General features: G+C 40.1%; 2 protein-coding genes across 5 annotated transcripts in view; both read left to right on the top strand.

Moving 5' to 3' along the window:
* On the top strand, positions 1–7,693 carry rp9 (RP9 pre-mRNA splicing factor). Its single transcript, XM_079656429.1, has 6 exons — positions 1–337; positions 558–588; positions 700–829; positions 3,737–3,828; positions 4,288–4,349; positions 6,769–7,693. The coding sequence occupies exons 1-6, from the start codon at positions 192–194 to the stop codon at positions 7,001–7,003; spliced, it is 696 nt and encodes a 231-aa protein (XP_079512555.1). The 5' UTR covers positions 1–191; the 3' UTR covers positions 7,004–7,693.
* Positions 7,694–11,006: 3,313 nt separating this feature from the next.
* Positions 11,007–13,752, top strand: part of elmo1 (engulfment and cell motility 1 (ced-12 homolog, C. elegans)) — a 96,652-nt gene continuing 93,906 nt past the window's right edge. The window contains exon 1 of one of the 4 annotated variants that reach the window (XM_079655513.1): positions 11,007–11,376. The gene's annotated coding sequence lies outside the window, so the exon portion shown is untranslated. The remainder of the gene's footprint in view (positions 11,377–13,752) is intronic. The other 3 variants (XM_079655514.1, XM_079655511.1, XM_079655515.1) reach the window with 3 other exon arrangements.

Genomic DNA, 13,752 nt, shown 5'->3' on the forward strand with positions numbered 1-13,752 from the left:
GTCCTGCAGGTGGCGCTGGACTTTAACAAACCGGCCTGCTGCACAGGAAGTCGGACAGCAGCAGAGAAATGTCTGCTGGTTAGCCGCTGTTAGCACGCTGCTCGATGTCTCTCACTGTTTAGCTGACAAACTATCGTTTAATGCAGCATCATTTATAAGTCAATGATTGTTCGGGGGTCTATATCAGGGCAATGTCGGACAAAAAGCGAAGAAGAGAGAAGGAGGACCGACGAGAGCACAAGAGACACAAGTCATCCAAACAGGATTTGGAGAAACTCAAAACACACACGAAAAAACTCACCCAAGAAGTGAAACAACTGAAACACCTTGAGACGTTGTGAGTAAGACTACTGAGAGCTTTTCTGCTTCAGGGTCCAAACTTATGCATGAATTATAAATGCAATTGATAAGTTATCTGTTGTAGCTCATCCATAATGATTTACTCTTACGCTCTTCCGGTTAATGTTTGGTTGTACTTGTGGTATCTTGTTATGGAAAAGACAGCTGAGCTTGAAATAGTCTGCAAGAATAACATCAGTATTATCTTCTTCATGCAGCTATGAGAAGCCTCCACCAGGACTCATAAAGGTAACGTTACATTTAGTAATTAAGCTTTAAAGAAAAATAGCTGTTGGGATTTTACACATTTTGTTATCATTTACTCAAAGAAATGCCCAAAGGTGAAAGTTACTGTTGCAGGAGCACGAGGACAAACCAGAGGACTGTATTCCTGCTGAACCCGGAAATGAAGCAGCCAGGAGCTTCCTGGCCCACGCGCCCACCAGGGGGCTGTGGATGCCCCTGGGGAGGGAGGTGAAGGTGATGCAGTGTGAGTACACTTAGCACTCATTCACTGATAACTCAAGTTTGCTTTGAAAGAGATAGATGCACTGTTTGTTGTTTTTAGGGATGCATCAGTTTTTAGGGATGCATCAGTTGCACGTTTCTCAAACGACAACAACGTTTAGAACAACAATTTGGCCAATTCTATGTTTTTCTTTATTTTTCCTTTCGGCAAGGGAAACATAAATACTATACATCTTTATTATTACAAATAAGAACTGTAAGCTCTTCATGACACCACTTTGACTAAGAAATATACTTTACAAAACCTTCTTTAGCTGTGAACGGTTTTGATCACAGCTTAAAGGTGACCGATCATGCAAAATGCACTTTTGTACGTCTTTTAAACATGAATATGTGTCCCCGGTGTTCCAGGGAACTCACCAAGTGTCAGAAAACACAACCCTCTCTATTTTCCTCCATACCCAAATCTCTTAAAAAGGGGCTGCAACGGATCTGATACAGACTAATCCAGTTTTGAACACTTCTATGACGTCACAGAAGTGGAGCTACGGCTATTGGGCCATCTCCACCAATGAGGAGGAGACAGCAACGGACATTGCCGTTGGAAAGCGCTGGAGACGCTGTAGTACATATGCCAGGCCTGTAGATGGTGCTGTTCTCACAGAATCAGCCCATGAAAAGACAGTGTTAAATTGAGCGAAATGGGGAATGGCTAAAATGCATAATCTGTTTGGTATTTTGAAAAATAAAAAGTATAAATATGCCTTATATAGGTATGGTTCTACACTATATTATTCAAATATAGCATGATAGGTCCACTTTAAATAATAACTTGTTTCCTCTTAAATGTTGTTGTTGAGCTCAAGAAAGAGTTGCTGCTCACAGTTCCAAACATGCACTCTTATTCATAAAATTATGATAAACTCTCTTTAAAGCTCTTAACCTATGTTGACAGATTCCCTCATATTGGCTTTAGAAGTACCAGCAGCACCTAAAGTGTATGAACTGTAGGTGGGAGCAAACATCCATCTTGTGTGTGGCAGTGGTTTTGATGTCGGATAAAATGTAACCACAAGAACTTGTCAATTAACACCACGCCTTTTGTTTGTCTACTGCGACAGATTAATACTGGTGTTGGTGGAGATCACCTTCTGACAAAGACTTCCCTTATGTTCACAGTCCATTCATTCCTCCGTCCCACTCACACTCATGCTGCATGAACAGCCGGGGGGGGAGAGAAGAGAGAGAGAGAGAAGAGAGAGAGAAGAGGGAGAGGAGAGAAGAGAGAAAGAAGAGAGAGAAGAGAGAGAGAAAAGAGAGAGAAGAGAGAAAGAAGAGAGAGAAGAGAGAGAGAAAAGAGAGAGAAGAGAGAAAGAAGAGAGAGAGAGAGGAGAGGAGAGAGAGAGAGAGAAGTTGGCATTTGTTCTGCAGAATCGGTCGCTCTGCTTAATATTTTGAGAAAATGTTTGACTATGTCATTTGGCTTAAAGGAATAGAGAGACGCCGCTTTGAATGAGATGGATGTGAACAAAGTAAACACATTTTAAACTAATTTAGAAGATAAACAGATACTTTGTGTGGTCTCACTTTAAGACTCAAGTTATTCATGACAGCTACACTGCCACTTATAGTGTTGAACATTCAAACAGTGTGAGATTTTGACACAAACTCTTGTTTTCAGTGAAGCCATAAAGTGAAGATTTCTTTTTTGTTTGAGGAGGTTCCTCTTTTATAATGAGGCATACATGTCAAGTACATGAGCAGGGCAATTTTGAGTGTGTGCAGCGTTTCCCCTAGGTTTACTGCTTTGGGACGGTGCTGTGGATTATTGTTATTGATTAATGCATCAGTGTTTCTTAGGGTCAAAAACACTAAACTCACAGCTTAAAATTAAAGCTTTTAGTTTATGTAATAAAAGAGCACATGTTCAATGTGAAAAGTGACAGTAGATATAGATTAGTTGCAATCTGGTGCTATATATATATATATATATATATTGAACACCTTAAATTTCAGGGGGGGCTCCGTTGGCGGGGTGCAGCCCCCCCCCCTCCAAGACAATGGTAGGGGAAACACTGGTGTGACTCCTTTTCCTAACCCTAAATGAATGTTTTTCTCTTGGCCCATGGAGGAAAGAAACTACAGTTAATAACATCTTAATTCAAGGTTAACTTAATATCTTTCGTTCTTAGCTTTAACTGCAAATCTTAGTTTTCTTTGCTGTCTCTGTTTCCTCTATTCGTTGAGTTTGTTCAGTCGTCATCAAATATAGGCTTTTAGTCATGTGATAACATGTATGTGAATATATTTGTTTTTGGTAAGTATATGACAATTAAAGAGGTCCTAAAATGCACATTTTCAGGTTCATATTTGTATTTTGTGCCTCTACTGTGACATGTTTCCATGCTCTGATGTTCACCACTCTCTTTCTTTTTCTCATACTGCCTGTGCTGCAGCACCTCTTTTCACCCTCTGTCTGAAACCAGAGCCCTGTCTGCTCTGATTGGTTAGCTCGCTGGCTCTGTTATGATTGGTCAAACACCTAGAGATGTCCTGCCTCTTAGCCTATTACATACACTGTGTAATGCTATGTTATGGAAGTAAACAAAGGAGTCCAATGGAGGTGTGTCAGTCACGGTGGGGGGGGTGTGTGGGAGAGACACTCCCTGCCAAAGGAACTATGAGATTTTAGCCTTTCTCAACCATTTACATGCACAACCAAAATAACACAATGGAAAACCCCAAAAAGCATAACAGTGCCCCTTTAAGCATACTCTGATGTGATTGTGACTTTGGGTATATAAGGTAAGATTATGTTCCTAAGGTAAAGAATGTTCTTTCATGCCGATATTGAATCTATAATATTGCAGAGTTGTACCTGTCACGTCTGTCCCACTTTTAACTCTCAGATGTGTTTCCTTTACTGCAGGTTGGAGATGCAAGCGTTACGGACACAGGACAGGAGATAAGGAGTGTCCGTTCTTCACCAAAGGAAACCAGAAACTAGAGCAGTTCAGAGTGGTGAGTTTTTGAACTGCTTATTAACTTCAGTTATTTATGGAAGAAATTGTCCACAGACAAAGAATGTAGGTTGGGTTGTTGTAGGTTAAGGAGCTGTGACAGAGACAAGCGTCTGAGAGCTGAGGTAACAACAGATTTGGGCCGTATTGAGTTTACACTGAGGAAACATGTGGGCAGCAGACTCCTTCACACAGCTGGTTCCAATAGGCCTGTTTAGCATGATCTACTGCAGGAACACACAGTCTCTCTAACCATTACCATAAATGCAACTGTGTCATATTTTCATGCCTCGCGTTGTCACGGTGAGGTTTTTAGAATTGCTGACATAACACTAAATCCAGTACAATGTATGAAATGTGTTGAGGGGAAATTGAATGGACTAAATGTGAATACATGGCAACTGTTATTGTAAGTAGGTGTGTTTTCTTTAAAGTGACAGATGGCATTTTGGTGTTTTAGGCTCATGAAGACCCAATGTACGACCTCATTCGGGAAAACAAAAGGAACGAAAAAGAAACCAGGTACATACACTCATCTTTTGAATCATGAAGGTTGCTCACATCATTTGCTGTAATTTCCATAATTAACAGTCCGATTTGTTTAAAGGACAGACCAAGACGTTTTCAGCTGCTCTGACAGTTGGATCACACACTTGAGAACTTGCAGGTTTTAGTTTTTGAACTGTTTTACCACAGCAGAGTGGGACAATCTCAGCTGACCTGGAAATCCTCTCATGGTGGCTGGTTCTCTGTGCCGGTTCCTAGCTAATAGTGTTTGACACCAGGGTGTTTGAATGTGAGGTTAGTTTCCTCTAAAGGCTGTGTGTGTGTGTGTGTGTGTGTGTGTGTGTGTGTGTGTGTGTGTGTGTGTGTGTGTGTGTGTGTGTGTGTGTGTGTGTGTGTGTGTGTGTGTGTGTGTGTGTGTGTGTGTGTGTGTGTGTGTGTGTGTGTGTGTGTGTGTGTGTGTGTGTGTGTGTGTGTGGCCACACACGCTTGCAAGTGTGTGTGTTTTTGCATGCATTACAAAAAGGTTATTTAAAGGTCAGTGGCGTTTTGAAGTCTGGGTAGCGTGTGTATGCTGCAGTAATTATGGCGTCTTCTTTGGAAAAATACTGAAAGTCCAGCTTGCTTTTCTAATTGCATGAACTGTATTGTGCCGTAAGTTCTCCTCAGAAATGTAATGATGCAGTTGTAAATATAGGCTATTTATTCAAGAACTTGCATCTACTCTATTTAAGTTTTTTCTTGCAATTTTTCAAGGTAGAAGACATTTAGTATTTTACTCTTTTACACTTGTTGTTTTTTTTATCCTTCCCAAAATGACTTATTTTTGCATTGATGATATCATCTCACTACTTAACTACAATTACTTATATTTTTATTTTATCTGCGGTGCACACTCTTAATCAAAAATGACCAAACCCATAACGAGATGTCAAGGAGCCACAGGAAGACAACAAAGCCTATATATATATATTTAAAGTATTTTTGTATGGGTAAATGCAGCCTGTTGCTTTAGTGTAAAGATGTGTTGTTGTAATGTGAATTTGATGCCTGACTGAAACGCTTAGTCTCTAATAAAATCAGTGCTGATAGTTTGGATACATACATCCACAGTATTGGAGCTGAGGAGAAGAGACTTCTTTTATAGTTTAGCTATAGGCTATGAATTGCATTTATGATGGAGATGGAGTTCACTTTGAGACCTAGAGTTAAACTATCAAGAGAAGCATAACACGAAGTGCTCAGATGATCCTGCTGCTCTGAGAGATCAACACAATGAGCTCTGATGGGCACTTCTCACGAGCATGCCACCCTTTTCTCAGAGAAACCCTTTGATGGCTGAATAGTTAACAGTTTCTCAATGTCCTCATAACTTTCACATTTCTGATGTCATCATAGGGCTGCTCGATTATGGCAAAAATCATAATCACGATTATTTTTGTCAATAATTGATATCACGATTATTAAATAAGATTATTCATTGACTTTGAAAACATCCATTTATTGAACTTTAAAACAAATAATAATTTGAACAGTATCTTTTTAACTGTTTACCCTGAACGTATAATTCAACTGAAAAACCAATACAAAAATAAATTAAATAAATGATACATTTAAATAAATAATATCAAAATAATAAATACCAATAAACAAGATCAACAAATATTCTGGAGCGCACTTACACAAGCTACTAAACATATATAAATATGATAAATAGAAATAAATTAGACTAAAATAATTAAATCAAATAAGTGGACTGTCACAACCTACCAAAGCAAAATAATCTTTTTTTTCGATTATGTTGTTTTCGTAATTGTGGCAGGCCAAAATCGTAATTGCAATTCAAATACGATTAATTGCACAGCGCTATGTCATCATGTGCCAGCTCACCTCTCTGAGCTGATTAAGGGGCATGTCCTCCAGTGGCCTTTCCATGCTGTACTTTTCTCCATTCAGCTAAACAGTGAGACTCTTTCTCACGTATTTTGTGATGTGTTGAAGTTCTTCTCAAACGTTTTAAGCTGTTGACAAGAAGCACATTTTTGAGCAACTCTGATATTGACTTCTCTCCTTGCTGGACAAATGTTAGCAGAATGTATAGATTCAGTTAAGCATAATTTAATATGGTACAGAAGTTATCCAAACTATTTTAGCCATCTGAACTTCAACCTTCACAGCAGGATGACCTCATTATCCAGGTGTGCTGTAAAAATCCCCCGCACACCTGCAGTTTAACGGGTACACTGTTGGAAGTCAGTGGAAATATGTTACACCGGTAGACACTTGGCTGACAGTCCGTAAATGCTGGTACTGTACGCCTTGCTGAAGGACACTTTAGAAGCTTGCCAACATCTGTGTCTGCATCACAGTTGAGTTTCTCTCTCTGTATTTGATTTTAATCCCAAATCTCATCTCCTCCTGCCTTTCCTGTTTCTAGGATCCAGCAGCTGCAGCAGATGCTTCAGGACAGCACTTCCTCCAATTCAGACAGCTCCTCTTCTTCCTCCTCTTCCTCCTCTTCCTCTTCCTCCTCCTCCTCCTCCTCATCAGACAAACACCGCAGCAAGAAGAGAAAAAAGGGGAAGGACAAAAAGAAAAAAGACAAGAAGAAGAGTAAAAAGAAACAGAAGCAGAAGTCGTCCAAAACCAGTGACTCTTCAGATTCAGATTGAGTGTTGGAACAGGCTTGTTTACTTGTACGCTGTGTGCTTTAAACATAGAGCATGGATGAAGTAGCTGCTTACGTAGTAGTGAAGTTTTCCGCACTCTGAAGACGTTTCTAAGCCTTTTCTAAGTCCACTGTGCATGACTTCCCCAGCCGCTTCATTCTCTCCAGGATGACGACTCGCATTATACCTCCTCCCTGACGGATGGTGCAGCACGGGGTCATACGGCACGGCTGCTTAAGGAAGTGTGTGCAGCGTGTGCCACGGTGCATATGTGTGTCAAAAAGCATTAGCTGCATGGCTAATTAATCTTAAGTGATATGAAATGAGCCCGCTGGTGTAAGAGATAATGTTCTTCTACGGTGTCCGCAAATACAGTGTGTTATTAAGAGATTGTATTTTCCACCATATTTTTGTATCCCTGCCATCTCCCTGGTATTAAATACTTTGATTGTAGAGTGCGCTAAACACAGAGGTGGAAAAAAAAGTCTAAATTAAATGTTGGAGTAAAGCTAGAATTTGTCTTCCACGCAAGCCAGAATGTTTGAATGCTTGTTACTGTACAGAAATATTTGAAATTATTTGTGGTTGGAATATGCTCATTAATTTGCTCTAAAGAAAACCACAGCGATGGGAAAAAAATGTATGTGAATGTGCTCCCTTATTCTGAGAATAAAGACAGCTCTCTCTCTCAAATGTTTACTCGGCTCCAGGATTAAGAAAAACAAACATGGTAACCATTTTGGCCTTGAATGAATGTGTTATATTATATATCAAATATTAACGGTGATCTTTTGAGGACAGTGCAGCGAAACTCCACACGGCCAAGTCTGATCATTAAAAGTGCACAGCGTAGTCCTGCCGTGACCTTCCTCAGAAAAGAAAAGTTGATTTACATGTACAAGAGGCGAAGAACATTTTTCTTTTGATCTTGTCCTGCTAGCAATCTGAGGATACTTCAGAGGGTGTTTCTCAAAAGTCATTTTACAATCTACACAATGCACAGCGATCCTCCCTCTGTGTTCAACTCATCAGCTCTCTATAAGGACTTTGCAGCAGACTTGCCCTTTAGGCCACATTTGAGGAAGCCCTTTGTGTCATTTCGTCATGAGCAACACATTTTTGAGCAGGATTCCCTGTGGAAACCAACTTGAAACATTCCCATTTCCTAATGACCCTGCTGGAGAGACAATTACAGTAGACCTAAAGGGAACAAGCAAACTAGATTTCCATTTAGATTTGTGCATTAAGCTTTCCGAGCAGCTCAAATGCTGTAGGCAGTGTATGCATTTGTGAGAAATAGCAATTCTATCAAAGAGTGACAGATTATAAGGCCATGAGAGCATTTTAGTTGCAGATTGAACGCTTATTAATTCTCTCTTCCTTTTCATCTTTGCTTGGTCCATCGCCTGGACCAATAACCTAAGATAAATCAGCGTCATTGAAACAGTCTGTTCTGCATTGACTTCTCTCTCTCTGAGTGGAACAATGAATCTCCCAGATGAGATTCAGTCACAGGCTGCTCAGAGGGAGGTTGCGCCACGTAGAGAGAATTTGGTCAACGGAGAGTCTTTATTGAAGCACTCTATCTTCTTGGACCAGGGACAGGTCAGACGGAGTGCCAGGACAGACTCATTTTGCAGATTGTGTTACGACTCAAAACACATTTGCCAAAAACGAGTTAATTAAATCTTTACGAACCGAGCCCTGTGCCTAACACATGAATAATTAATCATGTTTGCCAAATGAGTAGGATGCCAGTTGCAATTATTTTGTAGTCATGTCCTGTTGTCTTCATAGCAGATGTGCAGATATAGTGAAACTGTGTATTTTAATCTAAATTGAGTTACACAACCAGCTGAAAGGTTTAACTTGAGAGATGAAAAAACATTGACTGCATTTGATGGCTGCAGAGATGCATTGTGAGGCTGCACTTTATTTAATGCATCATGCAGTAGGCTACTTGTATATTGACCATATGGCTTCAAACCACTCCACTGCCTCTTTGCTGTCTCAGATAAAACGATTATATCTTCTGTGAGCCCTCTAATGTACAGTTTGTGGATGTACTCTTGAAAGCTCTGAAGCCAAATTCAGGGTGCAAAACTCACCAAAACTCACTCAGTTCTATTCCAAAATCACGAGAACAGAACAACGAAAAAGGAGTTTGGTTTCTTGCTGGAAATCCCTCTAAAAAGGTACACTGAAAAAGCTGAACCGTTGACTTTGATTAAATGTAAATGTCAACAAATTTCACATAGCTGTATAAGGTTAGTTGAAATAAATAATATTAAGTTAAACCTTGATATTATTGCTTTTAACTAACCTAATACAGTTATGTGAAATCTGTTGACATTTACATTTAATTAAAGTCAACGTTTCAGTTTTTCAGTGTAATGGTTAGAAATGATTTATGCACAATTTAAACTGTGTGTCATATCTAGTGTGACCTTCCAGGGTTAAAGTATATAACCATTTGAAATAAGTATGTGATTTAAGTCAGGTTGAATGCTGGATCTTAACTATATCTCGTTGTATGCAGATAACCTGTTTGCTTTGTGTTTATTTTCTATCTGGCCTGCTTGCCTTTTACAGCCCTTGATCCAATTAACAATTTGATGAAGGCCACAGGCTGTTATTTAGACAGAAGTTTGAATCCTTTGTTTTTCTCAGAGAAAGACAGAGATTTCTGCTGTGTGTGTCGCTCCAGATTATTTCAGGATGGACGGGGCCCCTGTATTAATCCCCCCCCCCCCCCCCACACACACATAAACACACACTTTGGGTTTAATATCAGAAACAGTCTGTTATCCCTGACCAAATGAAGGGGAAGTGGCCTCATGTGGCTCAGTGTTGCTCTGCTCTGAGATAAACTCTTCTATCCTGTCTTTTACAATTACATTGAATGAAACTCCACCATTATGCTGTGTAGGACCACTGTTGTGCTACATTAAAAAGGCTCCTGGCGTATTGAAACATTAGAAGGTCATAATCCTACCCGCCAAACAGTTCTCTGTGTATGTGGGGACCAGAGAGCGCTCAATAGCCATGAATTATTAAAGTCATTGTTCCTGTTTGCCTTTCTCTTCTGGCTGCAAGATTGGAGGGAGTTGCGTCTTTGGGCCACTCTGTGTGTGGCACTTCACCTGCTTTATTCACCAATCTAATCTAATCTAATATTGTGTAACAATATGAATACATACACTATTCTTAAAAGGCAGTCACCAAAAAGCTCATCCGTTTTTTTTTAAACGTAGCTACATATATGCAAACTATTAAAGTACAATCCTAAAATGTGCTATTTTACAATGTTCCTCATATAGCTCAGTAAACACATATCTAACCATTTTTGAACACTTAAAGTTAATCTGCTTAGTACTATATAAACAAGTGCTCAGATATTTGGAAGAAAAATAAAAGATATTTGCTTAAGTTTGGGTAAAAAGCAGCTAAAGTTTGTACAGTACTTTCAACACGGCTGTTGAAGATGTTTGGATCTCACACAATGAAACACGTTTGTTCATTTGTTTGTTGACAAACAGATTTTAAAGAAAGACATTTTAATTGTTGTGAATTCATTTCTGAAGACTTTCATTTTAATAATAACCCTATTTATTTGACTTTTAATGTTGTCATATTTAGTAGGTTGTGTCTAAATGTATGAGATCTACATTTCTTTGCCCAAATCCTAAATGTTCTAGAAAATAACGAAAAAATGATTTGTAGCCACTGACCATTGAAAATAAGAGTAAACTAATCTTGAAAAAATAAGAACCATACCTAAAAAAAGTACATATATAATTAAACAAACATGTGTCAGTGTGTTTTATTAAGTACCTACAGGTTGAACATCAGGGAGCTGGTGACTCACACCTGTTTCTGAATGGAAGACATGAGTCGAGTAAAAAAGACTCAACAAATTCGCAATTACATGCAGCTTTTTAAAGCGGACATATATGTTAACCATGTCAAATCCTATCATCCTGAAATCAAAAATATAAACCTGAGTGTTTTTTCCCTCTGATCCAATCAGATTGAGTTTGAAGCCTGAAACGTTATGGAGCAAAGCTCGCTGACTGACTCCGGAGCTGCTAAAACCCAAAGTAGCCTCCTGACATCTTTATTAAAATCTGATAAATGTCACCACTCGTTAGGCAGTGACTCAGTGAGAGCAGCTGGCTCTCATGTTTTCATGCATCCTCTGTCTGGCATCACCATCAACCAGCAGACGGCAGAAGAAGAAAAGAGGAAGTGGAAACATCAGCACTATCTCTATACGGTAGAGAGAGGGAGGGAGGGAGCAAACACTGCTGAGTGACACTCACACACAAACTCTGGACATCAGCGCTTTAGTGGAAGAAGTGTCCTCGCCTCGTCAGGTTAGTCAAAGCTTTCTTCTCTTGCGCAAATGTTGGTGTTGAGCAGTGTTTGTAGCTTCACTTCCTCCGCGTTTGGTGCTAAATGTTGAGGATTCACGATGTTTGGCGGCTCGCTGCGCTTTTCCTCAGCAAGCGTTTATGTGTATTACATTGCAGCGAGACAATGCTGTGTTTCTCCCTCGTCTTTCCCACCCTGTGTGTCCGTTTCCCCCGGCTGTCTTTTACTTTTGTGAAGTGGCCTCAGCGGCTCTTTTGGGCGCTGTTCTTATTATTGACATGCCTCATTAAAGCATCGCAGCCCACTCTGCTTTCACGCAGAGACGCACGTTGAACTGCAGTGGAAATCAAACTGCCTTTAAATCCATTCACAGTGCTCCTTTTACTTATGGTTTGTTAAACAAGTGCGCGTTAAAGCTGCAAGTTGTGTTGTGTTTGCAGCAGATACTGTGAAGGCGCCGAGCTGCTGCTGCTGCTGCTGTTTTCCCGGATCGTTTGTTAGAGCATGCTGTTCGCTTGATACAAAAAAGTGATGCGTTCACTGATTCCTCCGATTTCACCCCGCTGCTAATTAAAGAGCTGCTTAAGGGTGTGCGGTGTGTTACTCCAGCACAGCACAGCACAGCATGCATGGCCAGACCGTGGGCCTGTCATTAGAAGAAGGGAGAGAGAAAGCTAGACAGAAAATGTGATGTTCGAGCTCTGTACTCTCCTACATAACATGAACAGCAACAATGTCAAGATGCATTATAATCTGGCTGCTGTGAATCAAGTTATCTGAAGTCTACTACTTAACATGTCTTCTCTCTACATCAATGGTTAATAAAAGTGGTTTATGGCCGTCATTTTTATGCAATCATCACTGTTGAACACCTTTTTAAGGCTTTTAACCCCTTTAAACCAAGCAATGGCCACTTATAACACCTCAACATGGTTGCTTATGTCAACGAGTTGAAACTAGTTAGCCAAATGTCTTTGTTCTTGTTATGGGATTCTTATGGGATTTCATAATTCATAATGTTCCTGCTTTGTTAGGCTGATGAGGATTGTTGTTCTACCCCTCAAATTTAGCAGGCAAACCATGAATCAAGGTGCATGGGAACCACACCTCTGTTTGATAGACTGTGTGACATTTAGGTTTTTTTATTCTAACACATCCCAGAAACAAAAACACTGTATATGAGCCATTCCCAGCCAGCGGTAGGTGTACCCCAGGGGGTACTTCTGCTGTTATTAGGGAGCACATGGAAACATTATACAGTGAAAACATTGGATTTAATCCGCATTCTTGTCTTGTGGGTAAAATAAACATGCAAATAGAATTACATATTGATGTAATGCTGAATTTGAGTATATGTATTGCCATAATAACCTAACCGCTATTACAGGCCCAGCTTTACTAACTATTTGAGTCAATTCATGATGCAATTGAGACTAGTTTAAATAAAAATAGAAGACTAAATGGCTGGTACTCTAAGTAGTGGTATAGGCTAGTAAAGGTAATCTTGACCAAATGTACTGAAGCGAAAAAGAGTCCAATGCTCAACAGTGAACTGTTATGATAGCAGTGCAATATTTTTCCTAAAGCCATCCTTTCACTCAAAAGGGTTCTTTGGAAATCATTACTGTAGATGAAAAAATTTGATGTTGTGCGATAAAACTGCCTTGAAACTGCTACTATTCCTCTTTATGCCTTTGGACCCACAGTGGTACTTTAAAGGGCCCCTGGCCGTCTGTGGACCCTATTTTAGGAACTGTTGCTCCATATTTCCTCTGTGATCATTCAGTTACCAGGAAGAAGCCACAACAGTGTTGGTCTGTGGCACAGAGCGTCTCCCAGCTCCCAACATCAGGGATTCGCTGTCGTCTTCCCTCGCTCCCTCCAGGCAGTTTCTGATGGAGTTAGAGCTCATTTACATGCCCTGTTAGCCACCAAAGACATGCCTGTTGTGATAGAGCCACACGCATGCCAGGCATCTCCGTGTCAACTCGATAATAAACACAGGGAAACACAGCCTAGAAACAGGATCATAACCACACGCTGCAATGTTTCAGATTCAGAAAAACAGGAAGTTATCTCCGGCACGGGATGAATGCGTTTTTTGTTCGTGCTGTTCTGGGATTATTATTGAGGTAAATATTTTGAGGTTATTGTCTGTTGTCTCTCTTGTTGTCCATGACGATCTAGAGTGTTATTCAATGTGAGTTTCTATCGGTGTAATGTACTTGAACTGAGAGATCGTGTTTTGCATTGTGAGGTTTTGGCCTCCATGTGCACCCTGTTGCTGTGGTTGACAGAGGGTTAGAGATTGATGTTTTTGGTTTTAGACTCAGGTCTGGCACAGCTTTAGCAGTCAAGGAACGCAATTTTCGACTCAC

The sequence above is a fragment of the Notothenia rossii genome (genome assembly GCF_949606895.1).
Source record: "Notothenia rossii genome assembly, chromosome: 10".
Lineage (NCBI taxonomy): Eukaryota > Metazoa > Chordata > Actinopteri > Perciformes > Nototheniidae > Notothenia > Notothenia rossii.